Source organism: Nannospalax galili, unplaced genomic scaffold, assembly GCF_000622305.1.
Source record: "Nannospalax galili isolate Female #2095 unplaced genomic scaffold, S.galili_v1.0 scaffold3, whole genome shotgun sequence".
NCBI lineage: Eukaryota > Metazoa > Chordata > Mammalia > Rodentia > Spalacidae > Nannospalax > Nannospalax galili.
In genome coordinates, this window is record NW_008351466.1 from 5597714 (window position 1) to 5612967 (window position 15254).

Genomic DNA, 15254 nt, shown 5'->3' on the forward strand with positions numbered 1-15254 from the left:
TCTGTTTTAAAGGTTAAAATCTCATTCAATTTTATATCTTATAGGGTTTATACTGAGTTCAATATTGTATAACTGTATTAATTCAACCATGACTCTGAAATTTGCAGCCACTTGTGAAAGAGATTTACTCTTGCTCTGCAGTGTGTTACTGAATATGTTAAAGCTGTAATGAAATGCTTTTTCTAATCATGTAGTTATTAAAAATTTAAAAAAAGATTCAAAGTTAGATGTCCACATTAAATTAGTCAATTTTTCCTTCTTTTACCTCAATGGGACTCATTTTTATATTAACTACTTCAAAAATTATTTTCTTTTCCATAAAACTTACACCTCTGTCATGTGAACTTCAGAAGCATTGGCCATTTCGTAAGTTGTGTGATACTCAAATTAAGACAAAGAAAATGACAGGTATGGTGGGAAAAGAAAGAGGAAGATCCAGGGATAAGAGAAGCTTTGGGAAGAGAAAGATAACTAGGTAGAGCCTCAGGTGAGCTTTGGTGGTCTATATCCCCCAGTGCAAGTCATATAAGAAGACTTCTTCATTTGGTCATATTGTCCAGTGACCAAAAGTAGGATTTTTTTTTTACAAGGGTATCAGTAGTTTGTTTTTGTTTAGCTCTATTTTTGATGGTTTACAGCCCATGCAGCCTTTTCTCTGTAGCACGTTCTTGGCTAAGACCTACATATCATGTCTAAATGTGATACTACTACAATCGTATAGTCACAGAGCCTCTGATTTGTGTCGTTTTTCTAATAGGAGAGACTGATTTGAAATTGTCCATTTATATTCTCTTGCACTATGTCTCTGTTATTTCAATGAGGTGAATAGACAGCCACAGTGAAGTAAGCTGACAAAGAAGCAATATGTTTCTAAAACCTCACTGTGGCACTCACATATGTACAAAGGGCCATCCCCAGGAATCAAAACTTGGGCCTATCTGAAACCTGGAACGTCCCTCTCCTAGAGAAACAGGAAGACGTGATGGCATGTAATACCACTGCAGCTGCAATATTTCTGAAGTAGGACACCCAGAAAAGGGCGGAAGCTATTAATGTTTCTAGGAACATCATGTTTAATTCCTCTGTGAAAGATTTAGCAGCTTAGTGGAAAGACACAGCTGAAGAGGGGGAAAAAGATGATGAAAGAATAGCTCTGCAAGGAAATTTGCTTAAACTAATATTAGAAAGAAAATAATTCAGAAATGGTTGCCTCTAATAATTTCTTATCCCAAGGCTAGAAGAAAAAGGTCAGAGCTAATTGGTACAAAAGCAGCTATGGACACACATTTAGGAAGCGATACTGTGATGAAATTTCACCCAACCACTACCCTCAACCTTCAATTATGCCCAGACCATGCATAACATATTATAGGGTCTAGAAAAAAAGTCAGGAGATACCATATTTCAAAATTGAACTTCTTCTGTTTTTAAGTATTTTTAGCCACAATTAACTTTCATAACCCAATTGAATACAGGACAAAACCCTATCTGATGGTCAAGAGCAGAAGTGGAATAGTAATTTGAACTTATACATTATAAAACCATTTCTTACATTAATTTCACTTACCACAACCACAAAAAAAGATGAGACTTTGTAAGTGCGATGCACTGCACAGGTTTAGGCAAACAGATAACATGCACATGACAGAGCCTTACTTTTACTGGAATTAATGTTGATGCTAATAAAAAAAAATTGTATGTTTTCAAACTACCAGAGAAAAATCTTAACATACTATCTTATAAAAGATGTACTTTTCACAAAAATTTTGTTTTATATACGTTAGTAATTGAGAACTCTCCTTAGAGTAAAACTTAATTATGACCTCTCCCAGTAGGGATTACTATTTATTTGAAGAAAATGGGAGAGACAAAAGGAAAACAGTAAATCTCCCAACCTACTAATTGAACTCTAGACCTTCTTCCTTTTCACTGAAGACAAGCACACATGCCAACCTATAAATAAATGTGTTCTCCGAACAGACACTTTCATTTTCGGGAATGTGTGTGTGTGTGTGTGTGTGTGTGTGTGTGTGTGTGTGTGTGTAATTCTTAGGGAATGAAATATGCAGTCATATGTGGTCATCTATATTAATCAAAGATACAAAATACAGAAGGTTGGCTATTTGCATGATGCCTTACTTAATACCACAAGCACTTGTAAATTCCAGTGGTCAAGAAACTAAAATTCCCAAAAGGCTGGGAACCAAGAGTTCTTTTCGGGAATTTTTCTCTACTCCTTTTAAACACCCTTCACTGTCTCTCCCCTGACACCAAAATCAAGATAAATTTACACAGAGGATTGATTTGAAACTATCCACATTGTCAGTCTTGCCTCCCTCCCCCCAAAAAAGAATGCTAAGATCTGAGAGAAATATGTTTCAAACAATGCTGATACAACCAGATTTCCCTGATTACCACCATCTTTTTTCAGTCCATGGTCATTATTTGTAATATTTGGTTGAGTAAATAGAGATTAGAAACACTTTGGTGTGAGAGAGATAAAGAAAATAATGCACTTGTTCTAAAGGAGCATCTGAGAAGGAAGACAGTGTGCAAAGGGGCCCAAGAGCACAAGGCACGGGAAGCATCAAGAGGAGAGCATGGAAACCTAAGAATAATCCATAATGCACAGAATCTGTATGGACAGCATTCCACTTGATGATAATACTTTCTCTGTGCTTTGCATGTTCCTCTACCAGGAAGCTTCAATTCTAAATAAGCCATGAAAATTGATCAACGCTATTTATTGCAAATGAAAAGATATTCAAATTGCTAGATGGGTATATTGTTCTTCCCAGTGGTCCTCTTTGATGTGTGTTCCGCCTTAATTCAAAATTTTATTATTTCTAGTATTTTCCTAAAAACTCACTATGTTGGAACTTCATTTCTAAATTTATCTTCTGTCTTGGCCCAATCACTAGGGATGAACATTTCCTTGGTTCTCCATGCTGGGGCTCTTAGGAACATTGTCTGGGCTAGTTTTACTGTTTAATTCTGGAGAACAAGACTAATTTTAAATTTGTACCCAAAAATAAAAATCTAAACATTAGAAAAGTCTTTTTTTCCTTTCAGTTCAATAATGTTTATCTGTGTTTCAAATCATCTCTTGATATGATAATAGTTATCTATAAAATATTATGCACAAAGCACCATCATTTTTCATTACCCTGTCTCTTAACGTATTATTGATATGCACAACTGAGATGTTGTGTCTAACATAAGTACAATACACACTGGATTATCCACACAAAATATGACTCTGTAATCATAAGCTACCTCCATGTATTTGAAGATAATTTATCACTTTATTATAAAACAAGATAAACATGTTTGTTTTTAACTAACAATTATCAGTCTACTAATTTTGAATATTCATCATAATTATTCAATGCAGAAGAAATCCATGAACAGTAGTATTAACTTTCTAAGCAACTATATGAAAATCATATACCTAGTTTTGTGTTTTTCGGTTCATTGTGTCCAGGATGTACATTGTCTTTCTGAAACCACTCCAGAGTTGTAAATAATGTATGAAAAAAAAAGCCTTCTTCATTGCCCCGAGAGTACTATATTGCTTACTTACAGTATTCACGTTTATGCTAGACAAACAATAGAACAGACCAGTAAATCTAAAATCTCAAGTGCAAAGCGAAAATACCATCTTGGATTCCAGAAGTCCCACAAACAAACAGTTTAAATCTTCAGAATGTTCCAACACACTAAATTAAAAACCCTTAAACTTCAGAAAGGGCTGTTCTCCTGAGTAATTTGGTGAAAAAGTTGGAAAAGGAATTAATTGCTTAATGTCATTCTACAAAGATTCACTTACTTATGCCTACTGGGTCTTATAGGACAGATTAGTGAAGGCTGATGAGAAGATGGTAAAGTTGGAACAAAGGCTGAAATTGTTATTCTAGTTTCCCTTTGTTTTTGTTGCTGGTATTTGGAAATTTTGTGGAGGGAACTGTGATTTGAGGATGGCAAAGCAGTGGAAGTCAAATGCAAGTACAACGGACATGACAGTGTGAATGATGGCATATAGTTATATTTAGCTTTTTATTTAAAGTCAGCATTTTTCTTCCCTTGTCAAGATTATGCATTACTTCTTCTGTGCCTAACTTCTGAGATAGCATAAGGTATACTGAAGTGGCTTTCTGGTGGCTTTGAGATTTTTTAGTAATTATTATGTGACATGTACTTACCAAGAGCAAACACTATAATCAGCTAAAGAGCAACATACAACTGTAATCCTTGTAGCATTTTAACATATTGTACCATTTGTATCTTTAAGAAAGTTAGCACTGGCCATAACTTTAAAAGCTTTCTTCACGGTAGAATATGCCTGTATTCCCACCACTACAGAGACTCAAGCAAAAAGTTTGGGAGCTGCCTCATAGGGAAACTCTGTAAACAAGCCAAGCCAAGCCAAGCCAAGTCAAACCAAATGAAAGCAAACCAAATCAAACCCAAACAAGCCAAAACAAAAAGATTTTTTGGAATGGGTGAGACACTAGCTCAGGTTCAAAGGACATGGTATCACCTTTTTTGCAAATGAAAGTCATCATCAATGAATAGTAAAAGTTCAAGCTCAAACTTTTTTACCTCCCTCTCTGGTCTCTCCTTTGTTATTCCCACAGTCTCTTCTGTCTTCTTTTTTCATTTACCTCCTCTTCTCTCCCACAAGGAAAAGGATCACCAGGAGTAAGGTTTAAATTGTTTATACACCGAGGAAGTATGTTTAAAGGTGTAACAAAAATGGAGGGTCAAGAGTATGTGCATTTAGAGTTGAATGTGGCTGTTGTTGGCCACTGGTGCAGAAGATGGAATTGTGCTGGAGTGGAACCAGAACTTACAATTTCTTTACTCTGTTTAGAAAAATATGAATATTGAATATACCATTGAGCTTATGTGACAGAAATGAGCCCCAAATAAAAACTGCCAATTAGAATAATTCTTTTTTTTGTTGTGAAAATATTTGGTTTTCTAGAAATTTTAGGCATGCGTGAATGACAGTATGATGAATGCTTTCTCAGTGTTTATAGTTGCAAGTGCTCATTTATAACTGCTTATAGGAGAAATATACATGTGTAGATATAATATGTGTGTGTGTGTGTGTGTGTGTGTGTGTGTGTGTGTGTGTGTGTGTGTGTGTGTGTATTTCCCAGCCATTATTTCTTAATTGAAGATTTGTAAATAGGCAGGTGGTCCTGTGAGCTTAGCTGCACATTAGCATGTCTGTGAGTTGTTGACATGGATTTATAACTACCAAGAGAAATTTACTGCATAATAACTGCTTGTTCTAATTTCTCCCATACTCCAATGTTTAAAGGAATCCTGCTATATTCATTTTCTCATAAAAATCGTCTGGCATTGACCTTATCTCCTACTGTCCTGCACACATCACCAATGAAGAAATATGCAGCAGAGCTGATTGTATTGTGTTAGGAGAATAGACAAGCCAAAATGATTGAAGTTTCTATAGAGAACATCATCAGTGCTTGCTTAAAACAATTGTGCATATAAATAGGGCATAAATGCTCTGTGTTCAGTTTGTTCACTGGTTGTCAAAGAATGATCAAGGGCAGTCGACATAGCAAGCCTCTATTTCTAGCTTCCGAAATGCAAAGCTACATCTTACTAATCAATACATATATTCCAAAAGTAAAATTTAATTTTCATTAAGAAATGAACTAAATGGAAAACAAAACAGCAAATATTATATACTTAATATAGTTATATACTTCGTCTTAAGATTTAGATGAAGTGATGAAAAGTTATTCTTAATTAATTGGTCTTAAAATTAATAGCATTTTAGAACTTGGTGCAATCTGTCATCTGCCCTCTCTCAGCATCCCAGTCCTAGTTTGCTTTCTGTTGCTATAATAAAACACTGACCAAAACCAACTTGGGGAGGAAAGGGTTTATTTGATCTTACAAGTCCCAGGTCACAGTCCATCACTGAGTGAAACCAGGGCAGGAGCTTAAGCAGGAACCTGGAACTCAAGCAGAGCACAGAGGAATGCTGCTTGCTGGCTTGCTTCCCTGGCCTACTCAGCTCCTTTGCTTATACAGCCCAGGTTCACCTGCCCAGGATGGCACTTCCCAAGGGAGGCTAGGCCCTTCTACTTCAATTAGTGATCAAGAAAATGTCCCACAAACATGCCCACAGGCCAGTATGATGGAGGACATTTCTCAATTGTGGGTCCCTCTTCCCAGATGACTCTAGTTTGTGCCAATTTGACAAAAACTATCCAGCACAACCCCCTCCACGCTCCCAGCACAATCTTGTAAAACTGTTCTTAAGGTCACCAATGAATATCTGACAATTAAATCCAATGTATCCTTCCCAACTCTTAATTTCTTGGTATACTCAGTGACATTTTTTAAGAGACGGGATATGCTATGTAGCTCAGGATGGCCTCACACTCACAATTATGATCTATAAATGATAAAGCTGAAATACTCCCCATGGGCTCATGTTGTAAATGATCAGTTCCCATCTTGTGGTATGATTGTGGAAAGGTTTCTAGCCTGTAGAAGGTGGGGCCTGGAAGATGGAAGGAGGTGACCAAGGCTTCGGATTTGAAGGTTTCCCCTTTCGCTGGGTGTATACTGCTTCTGTTTCTTGGGTCATCACAATGTTAACAACCATGACCATATGCTCCTCCCATCATGTACTGGGCTACTCCACCGTGCCTTTACCTACTAGGAAAGAATGAGCCAAAATAACTTTTCCCTACTTTAATGTGCCTTTGTCAGATATTTTGCCACAACAGTAAGTAAAGGAATATATTCATGATCTACTACACTCTCTTAGTTTACCAATTGGTGAGACTGTGAGTGCTTGATGTCAAGACTCGTGCTCTATCTATCTTTGTACTGCAAGAGCCTCGCACTATTGCCTGACCCCTGGTAATTGGTCACTAAATATTAGTTGGATGATGGCCACACTTTTGTTTGCCTATTTGCTAGAATACCTTTATTCATTAGATTTTCAACATAAAGTACAACATAAGAATTCTGCTGTACACTAAATGGGTTTTGGTAAGCTAATGTAATATTCTACTATTTACAAAGTAGAGACAGATGAATTTTATGGGAAAGAACTCATTCTGAGGGAGAAAGAGGAATAATGGCTTAGAATTAATGAAGAGCTTGACCTAGCAATAAGAAAACGAGAACAAGCACAACATATTACTAAAGACCTTAGTCATCAAAGAAGGAGGATAATCTTAGCTGCTTCTTGGATCAACCCTGGGCTTGTCTTCAGAACTTGTCTAAGGATGCAACATCTGATCCCAAGGACCATGATGTTAAACAGAATGCTGTTTCTCTAAAACTGCCAGACCCTGAGGCTTAAGCACTGTTACTTGGTACAGCAGCGAAATGCTACCCTAAAGAAGAGAGAGGCATCCTGCTGTAACTTTACCCATGGCCACCGTGAAGCTCTGCTATCATGAAGGCAGGAGATGCCAGCTGCTATCGCAGGCACTAGGTACGAGGACACAGGTATTATAGGAGGAACTGGAGTAACAGCAGCATGTGCCTCTCTCTGTTTATGAAACAGCCCCTGAGAACTTCTGGAAATGTTTCTGAGACCCCTTTCAGCAGTTGAACTGCTGAATGTGTACAAGGAGACAGAGCAGCAAAATTTGGGTTTTGTTATTTATGTGCAACAGAGAGGCCTGGGGAAATGTGAGTTTTGTTCTGACATTATTTTTTTTGTAACATTTCTTAGTGATTTTTCCTCTGTTATATAACATTTTTTGTGTCCCCTATCTATTCTCAAGTGGTAAGCTATAACTTCTCATTTATACTGCTATCTTGGTGATACATAAAACTAGGATAGTGCATCTCCTGAGCTTCTCTGGTTTTTTTCAAGTTTCTTTTCTTAGTTTCCCTGTGTGGTTCTAAAACAAAAATACATTAATTCTGTTTCGTGGTTTCATTGCTTCAGAATGCTTCTCTTGTGAATTTTATTAATGTCTGAAACTATATATCAAAATCTCATCATACCCAAAATAGCTAAGTCCGATATCTACGTATGACAGAGCTGTCCATTTATATTTACTTAGAGTGGGCAAGGAGAGAAGTGTTGGCTTGGCTGGGGGAAGAAAAGCAAGCTCTAAGTTTTTATTGCTACTTAGTAGTAAAAGATGTGCAGTTGTATATTTGTATTTTAAGTATGGTTTTCATTCCTGTGAGATCTGAATGCCCTTCTTTTGCCTCCAAACCTTACCTCTGACCATATAATGGCAAATTAAGGGGATATTGACGGGCAATTCTTTATAAAGTCAATTGTAAAAGGGTGGCACTTAAGTGGTAATGAAGGATGTGACAAAGAGGGACAAGATAAAATTCCATAAAATTGTAGTTAAGTCTATACTTAATTATTACAGGGAAATAAGATGCCTTTTTTGTATATTAAGCTTTTTGAAAAAAAAAGAACTATATTCTAGGAACACAAAGGAGAAATGAGTGGTTGAGAGAATTTCCTGACTCCTATTCTCCATAAGTACTCTTTCCCTATTTCTATTACAAAAGACTGCATTATAGTTTAATCACATAGCTGATGCTCAGGTTTTCTCCTTAAGTATCCTGTTTGGTTTTCTAGTCACAGTAGTACCTAAACCCACATGTACATGGACACTAGCAATGTATTTAATCAAACTGTTTACCTGTTGAGTGTATACTATCTGTTTCTACAGATTCATCATGCATTCACTGTGCAGCTCTTATGTTCTGGCTCCCAGTTTCATTAGAGTACTGAAAGTAGAGCCTTTTAAAATTTTTATTTATTTTATTTCTGTTGGTATATGGTGTTAGTGTGTGTGTGGATCTGTGTGCATGCATGTGTGGAGGCCAGAGATCAATGTTGGATGTCTTCCTCAATTGATCACCATCTTAGTTTATGAGACACAGTCTTTCCTCTCTCTCTCTCTCTATTTTAATTTACTTATTTAATGAATAAAATAAAGTACCACACTTGTGGAGGTCAACGGACAACTTGTGGAAGCCAGTTCTCTCCTTACACCATGTGGGTCCTGGGGATCAAACTCAGGTCATCAGGCTTGATTGAAGGTGTCCTTACCTATGAAGTCATTTTGCCAGCCTGAGACAAGGTTTAAGTAAGGCCTCTCACTGAGCTGGAGTTCACAGATTCCACTTCCTTAGAATGGCTGGGCAGCATGTCCGAGGGATCCTCCTGTCTGTCTCTGTCTCTCATCCCAGGCTATAGCTTACAAGTAGTAATACAAATCCCTGATCATTTTCCTCCTGCCTAAAATCTTTAATTAGTTCCCCTTTGTCTAAGGGATTGCATAGTAACACATTAGTCTCTGACTCCAGTGTTTCATAATGTGGTACTAACTTTATTTTTCAGAACTATCTTTAAATCGTTATATTGTTTCTGTATCCTATCTGCTTCTTTATTGCATTATTTGCTATTACTAAAAAAAAGGCTTTATTTTTTTTCTTGCCTCCATGATTTTCTTTAACACATTTCAGTTCACTGTAGCCATGATTTCCACAGCGACTCCCACTGCTTAAAGCCCTACTCATTCTTCAAAAAATTTTTTTCCATGATGATTTTTCTGATACATTCAATGAGGCATGTTATCTTTCTCTTCTGAACTCACATGGTATGTTATTAACATCTTTTGTTTAATACCTACTATCTGCTGCATTATTCAGTAGTCTTTTTGTGCCTTTTCTCTTTTGCACAAGATACAAGGGTTTTTATAACTAAGAGAATGTTATCTTAATTATTTCTGCATCTTCTACCATGTCCAGCACAGTACCTTTCACAGAACAGATGTACAATAAATTAACGAATATTTAGGGCTCACTTCCTAATCTGAGTTTGATATCAAGCAAATCCTGTGATCTAGGTTCCTATTCAGTCAGCATGTATCAGCACAATCAGGGTACCTATTTATTGCCTATGTGACTTCTGACTTATTGGGGCTTGCATCATGTTACTTATTAATATTTTTACTATCATTTGTGATGTGAGAGTCTACCTTGAAATGCTTTTTAGTGCTCTTAACTGAGATGGCATACTCAGGCATAATCAGCTGAATGGGCCAGAAGCAACAGTTGAAAATGTACTGCTCTTTGGGGAGGTGGTATGGGTTCGGTGGTAAAGGCTGGTATTTAGGCAACTAGTCTTATCATTTATTAACACTTAGATTTTTCTATTCACTTGTTTAAATATGGAAAGGAAAACAATGCTATTAGAAACTCAGTAGTATAGCTCTGGATTTTACATACAATAGTAATTCCATCTGTAAGTGATGATCATGGAGATAACAAATAGAATGGTATAGTGTATCTTTGCTGCTTGGGCTCTCTCTGAGTGGTTTTTTTTTTTTTTTTTTTGCTTTTTTCTGCTTTTATTTTATATGCTGGCATGGTGGTTGTGATAAAGGAGTAAGGATTTCAGTGTTGAACAAGGAAAGTGTAACAATATCTATTCAAGGAGATATCGAAAAAGAACCAAGTCAAATAACTAAAAGAACCACGGAATGAGCAGGGAAAGATGACCTAATTACAAAAGGCAAGACAGGCAAGAATCCTGTAAAAGTCCCCACTCTGTTCCGCTGCTTCTAGGAAGAGGCAAGGAGACAGGAACATTTTTTTGGTAGAGTTGTGATCTCTCTCCTTCTGTCTCTGTTTCTCTTCCTTGCTCTCTAGTTTCCTTTTAATTCTGGATTTCTGCTTTGGCTCTCACCAGTGCTAGTGCTAAATAGACTATTTTTTACCCTATTTTTTACAGGGGTACTCTAGCCACACATCAAAGGAGATCTCCATTTAGATAACCTGGAATCAGTATAATAAAATTCTATTGTTCATGAATATATTCCTGGTGGTTCACAGCTGGCAACGTTATATTCCCTTGAGCATCAAACTTACAGAAATCCCTTGGAATGAATGATGTCCCTCTCTCACACAGGATCAGCGTGAGGTGTGAGACTTATCATATGCATATTTTTAAAATAAGCAGGCTAGAAGAGAATGACATTTTTGAAATGTCCCAGAATAACATGCTTTTCAAGTTTCTTTTTTTTCTTATCAGTATAGCAACAGAGAACTATATTGATTAAAAATTACTTCAGTTTTCCTCTCACCGACTGATATTGCTAATATTACAGGATGGAAGAAACCTCACTGTGGTAGACCATTCTCATTTGACACAAAAGACCAAGGGCAGGTAGAACGACAGCCTCATAGGTGTGGGCTAGTACTGCTTTCAGCATTCTGACATGCAATATCACTTTAATATTATGACCATATAAACACATTCTTAGAAGACATCTGTAATGTCTTTACATACATAAGGCACTCTGACCCTCCAATCAAAATACTTTTCTTCTCTTAATCAAATCATAGCTGTATGCTAATTTCTATAGTCATTCTCTGAAGGGCAAAGGTAGAATATTAACCATTACCCAAGCAGGAAATTTTCCCAAATGGGAAAATGGTTAATACATCTTATATTGGCTTCTGCCATGAATTTCACCACTACCAAAGTTTTTATGGACAACACCACATTAGATACCATTTTTTTCCTTAAATTGTCTGCTTAAAATGGCTACCAATTTCTATTCTACTAATATTCAGCAATTTAAAGTTGAAAGACAGAATGTTTTGGAAATTAGAGGCTATTTAAGTAAAATTATATTAATTTAAATGAAGTAGAGTTTGTGTATTTACTGTTAATTTTCCCTTTTTCATTTACTTCTCCACATAGCTTTAGAGCCCATTGATATAAAACTTAAACTCAACATACCTATTTTCTTCCTTTGCACTAAGAAAGATATGAAGGGAAACTATAACACCCTACTAGGAGGAAGCGAACAGTTAAGGCCACTTGGATTACCCTGCGAGAAGGAGCTACTATTTACCTCACACATAGGGTCTGAACAGACAAAGAGAACCTTCTAGTTCCACTTGAGTGATGGAGGCTATTTTCCTTCTTTTATGTATTTCTCCCCTGAGATCTGTCATTAATGAAATACACACAAAAATTCATCCAAGTACTTTGTGATTTTTTTTGAGGAACACATATTATCAGTGGGTATTCTTCCATTATTAACAAAGATGATAGATAACATACACACTGAAAACAAGAATGAACTGGAGAAACAGGCATTGTCTTAGTTTTCTCACCTGTGAACAGCTAATGTGACATTCTTGAGCCAATGATTTTTAATGATTTAATTACATTTGTGGTTTTAAATCACCTTCGACCCAAACCCATGCTCATAAAACAATTAAAATATTTAATATTAAACACAGGGGGAGTCCTTATTTCTGATTTTTTTTATCCCCAAAGCACACTGTTATTTCAAGTTACATTTATCAGGTTAAAACTTGCAAACATGTAGATGTAGGGTCCTATTCTGATTTCACACAAGAACTGAGAGCCACTGAGATCAAAAAGTCTTCATGAGAAAGTTTACATTTCCTTTTTTGGAGGAGTGACTTGCTGTAGAACATTTACATTTTGCAAGACTATGTAAGCTAGAGTGGGTATTACCTGGATTCCTTGGAATTCGTTTTCTTCGGTCTCTGAATGCTGCACCTGATTGTAGGGCTTCTAGAAGATTATCCATCACGCCAGTCTCATCACCCTCTGGAGGACAGGAGAAATCGGAATTAATCTTACAGCAATTAAAGTTAAACTACAGGAAAATAAAGGGAAAAACTCCTGTCAGATTTACATAATACCCCTAAATTAAAGACATATATCTGTTTTAACATAATGGATCCTGTCAGTTTCTAGCATCACAGACTGCTTTGCTTATTACGCACCATTAAGCAAAATTCATGCCAATCCCAGTGTTCTTTCAACTTAAAGACCTTGTCTTTTGTATTATTGATGACACACTCAGTATGCAAATAAACAGTAGCTGATCAGCTACTGCTGCCTTCCTGTTAAGATTCTTATAAGATATTCCTAAGCAAGAAACCACTGACCTGGCTTAATGCAATCAGTGTGCAGGGCGTGATTTGATGAAGCAGAGTTACACAAGGTTAAATACTGATTGTATTAATACCTCCAGCAGCCAACTATCATCTGAGATTATCACAAAAGGCACTATTTGAAAAACACATTTGCATTCACTTCTTACCTAATCCATATCGGTTATTCATTTTGAAATGCAGATATTATATAAAGAAAAAGTGACCTGCGTCATCTGAAAGGGTATATTTTATGTTTGAGAGACAGCAGCCAAAATGTCTCATTTCCTTTTTTGAATGCTGGTGTATGTCTAAAGACTTTTCCTAAAAAGAATCATTAGAAGCTAGAATGGAGAGCATGCAAAAGATGCTCATGAAACTTAACAGAAACAAAATTTAAAATATTTTACCTTTTCTTTCTTAACACTTTACAGTTCTGGCCATCAAGCACATGGCTAACATGGGTTACAGTATTTTTCACAAGGTGTCAATTGCCAGAAATGCTACTGAGCTGTGTATAATTCTAAGGGACCTGAGTCCGATCATGTCGATTAGCTGCTGTGAAGGTGTCTAACTAAGTGGCTCCTTTGAGCTAAGAGTAAGAGTCTAGAATTCAGGGTATTTGCCAGTAGGAAGGCTAAAAAAGAGTGGAGGGTGAAAAGATATTGTTTCCCATGCTACTCCAAGTCATACCTTGCTTAAAGTAGGGGATATAGGACTACATTAAAAAAATTCTCTTAGGGTATAAGAATAAGCTAAAATCATTATGCCCTTCATTTGGCTTGAAATTTCTTCAATGTTACAATAATTTATCATTTTAAAATAAGCTATCTATGACAGAATATTGAATAAAAATTGAAGGGCAGCACAGAGGTTCTTAATTTCAGTCGCTGGTAAAAATGTGAGGGGAAAAACTCAAAGCACCAGTGACTCAATAAAGAAAGAAGATTGCACACTTTTAGTTTTAAGTTAGATCACTCACATACTTGAAACATCACGTACTATTTTCAAGAGAAAGAAAAGAGGAACAAAGCAGTTAAATCACTGGGCAGAGATGGAATCTACCTGGGAGAATTAAATTTTATATAGGAGATGCTTTAAATTTCTTATATGTTTTCAGGGTGGGATATTAAAATTTGACATCATACAGCTGGTACATAAAGGAACACAAATATGAAAACAAATCATTCAGACAGTAAGCCTGCAAATCTCCTTTGTTTTTGCAGCACTGGACATGAAAACTAGGGCCTCATACATGCTAGACAAGATTTCTACTTCTGGGCTATTTCTCCAGCCCCAGAGCTAGCAGCACATGACCAGATCGAGACTCGACCATATGGGATATGAATACCCCCCATCAAGTCAGCACTGTCCAATAGGTATATAATGCAGGCCTCAAATATAAGCCATGTCACTTTGGCTATCTTAGCAGTGATGTTAAAAAGTAAGAAGAACCCCTCTGCTTCCCTGGGCCTGAAGGACCCACAGGCCTCTCTCCAACAAGCAGGCATCTCTCTCTGGGGTAAGTCGATTCGGCCCTCCGCGCCTTGACTCCCCCAGCCTCACTCACCCTCCCATCTCCCCCGTGGTCTCTCCTCATAGCCTGGGTCCTGTCCCATTCCTTGTCTTGGTGCCCCAGAAACCTGGGGAACCACCACTACTTCTTCCTGATCCTGTGCTTCCAGAACAACTCAGTTCCTTCTCAGGTCCCCGGGGAACACTGCTTCTGGGCCTGGCCCTGCCCTGGGTCTGCACAAACCACCAGCCTCCTTCCTGAACGCCAGGGCTGACCTTTCCTCTTCCTGGTCTTTTGCATTCAGACCAAACCAGCTACTCAGTGCAGTACCCAGGGGCCCTTGGGGCCACCTCCTGCTCCCATCTTCCTTTGCATCTCTGGGTGGCATGGCCACCAGCTGCTCCAGACCAGTATTTTTCCTGGGCATGGCTCCCAGGACAGTCCAACCCCCAAATTCTCGAGGACAAAATCTATCCAGGAGGGATCCAGACCTTAGGAGAAAGCATGAGAGCATCTGATCCTCTGTGGGAGCTCCTGAAGACAAAAGCAATCTGGCTACTCCAATATAAAATCAAAAGAGAGAACTGGAAGCTTAGAGGAACCAGCTTTTCATGCCAAAAAAGTAAACCACAAAGACACATACAGTTCACAAAAAGAAGCAGACCTAAATTTCAAGGTTTGAGAGAATCAGAAACTACAAAAGAAATTCACATGTCAAAATCACAGAGAAAAAATAATAACATGAAAAACCAAAATAATATATCCCCACCAA

The 15254-nt window shown here is 37.3% G+C and overlaps 1 protein-coding gene across 5 annotated transcripts in view; it reads right to left on the reverse strand.

The window, feature by feature from the left end:
• Diaph2 (diaphanous related formin 2) overlaps positions 1-15254 on the reverse strand; it is an 835758-nt gene that overhangs the window by 136323 nt on the left and 684181 nt on the right. For all 5 annotated transcript variants that reach the window (XM_029553627.1, XM_029553629.1, XM_029553628.1 and 2 more), the window contains one exon: positions 12542-12637. In XM_029553627.1, the coding sequence (XP_029409487.1) occupies positions 12542-12637 (96 nt within the window). The remainder of the gene's footprint in view (positions 1-12541; positions 12638-15254) is intronic.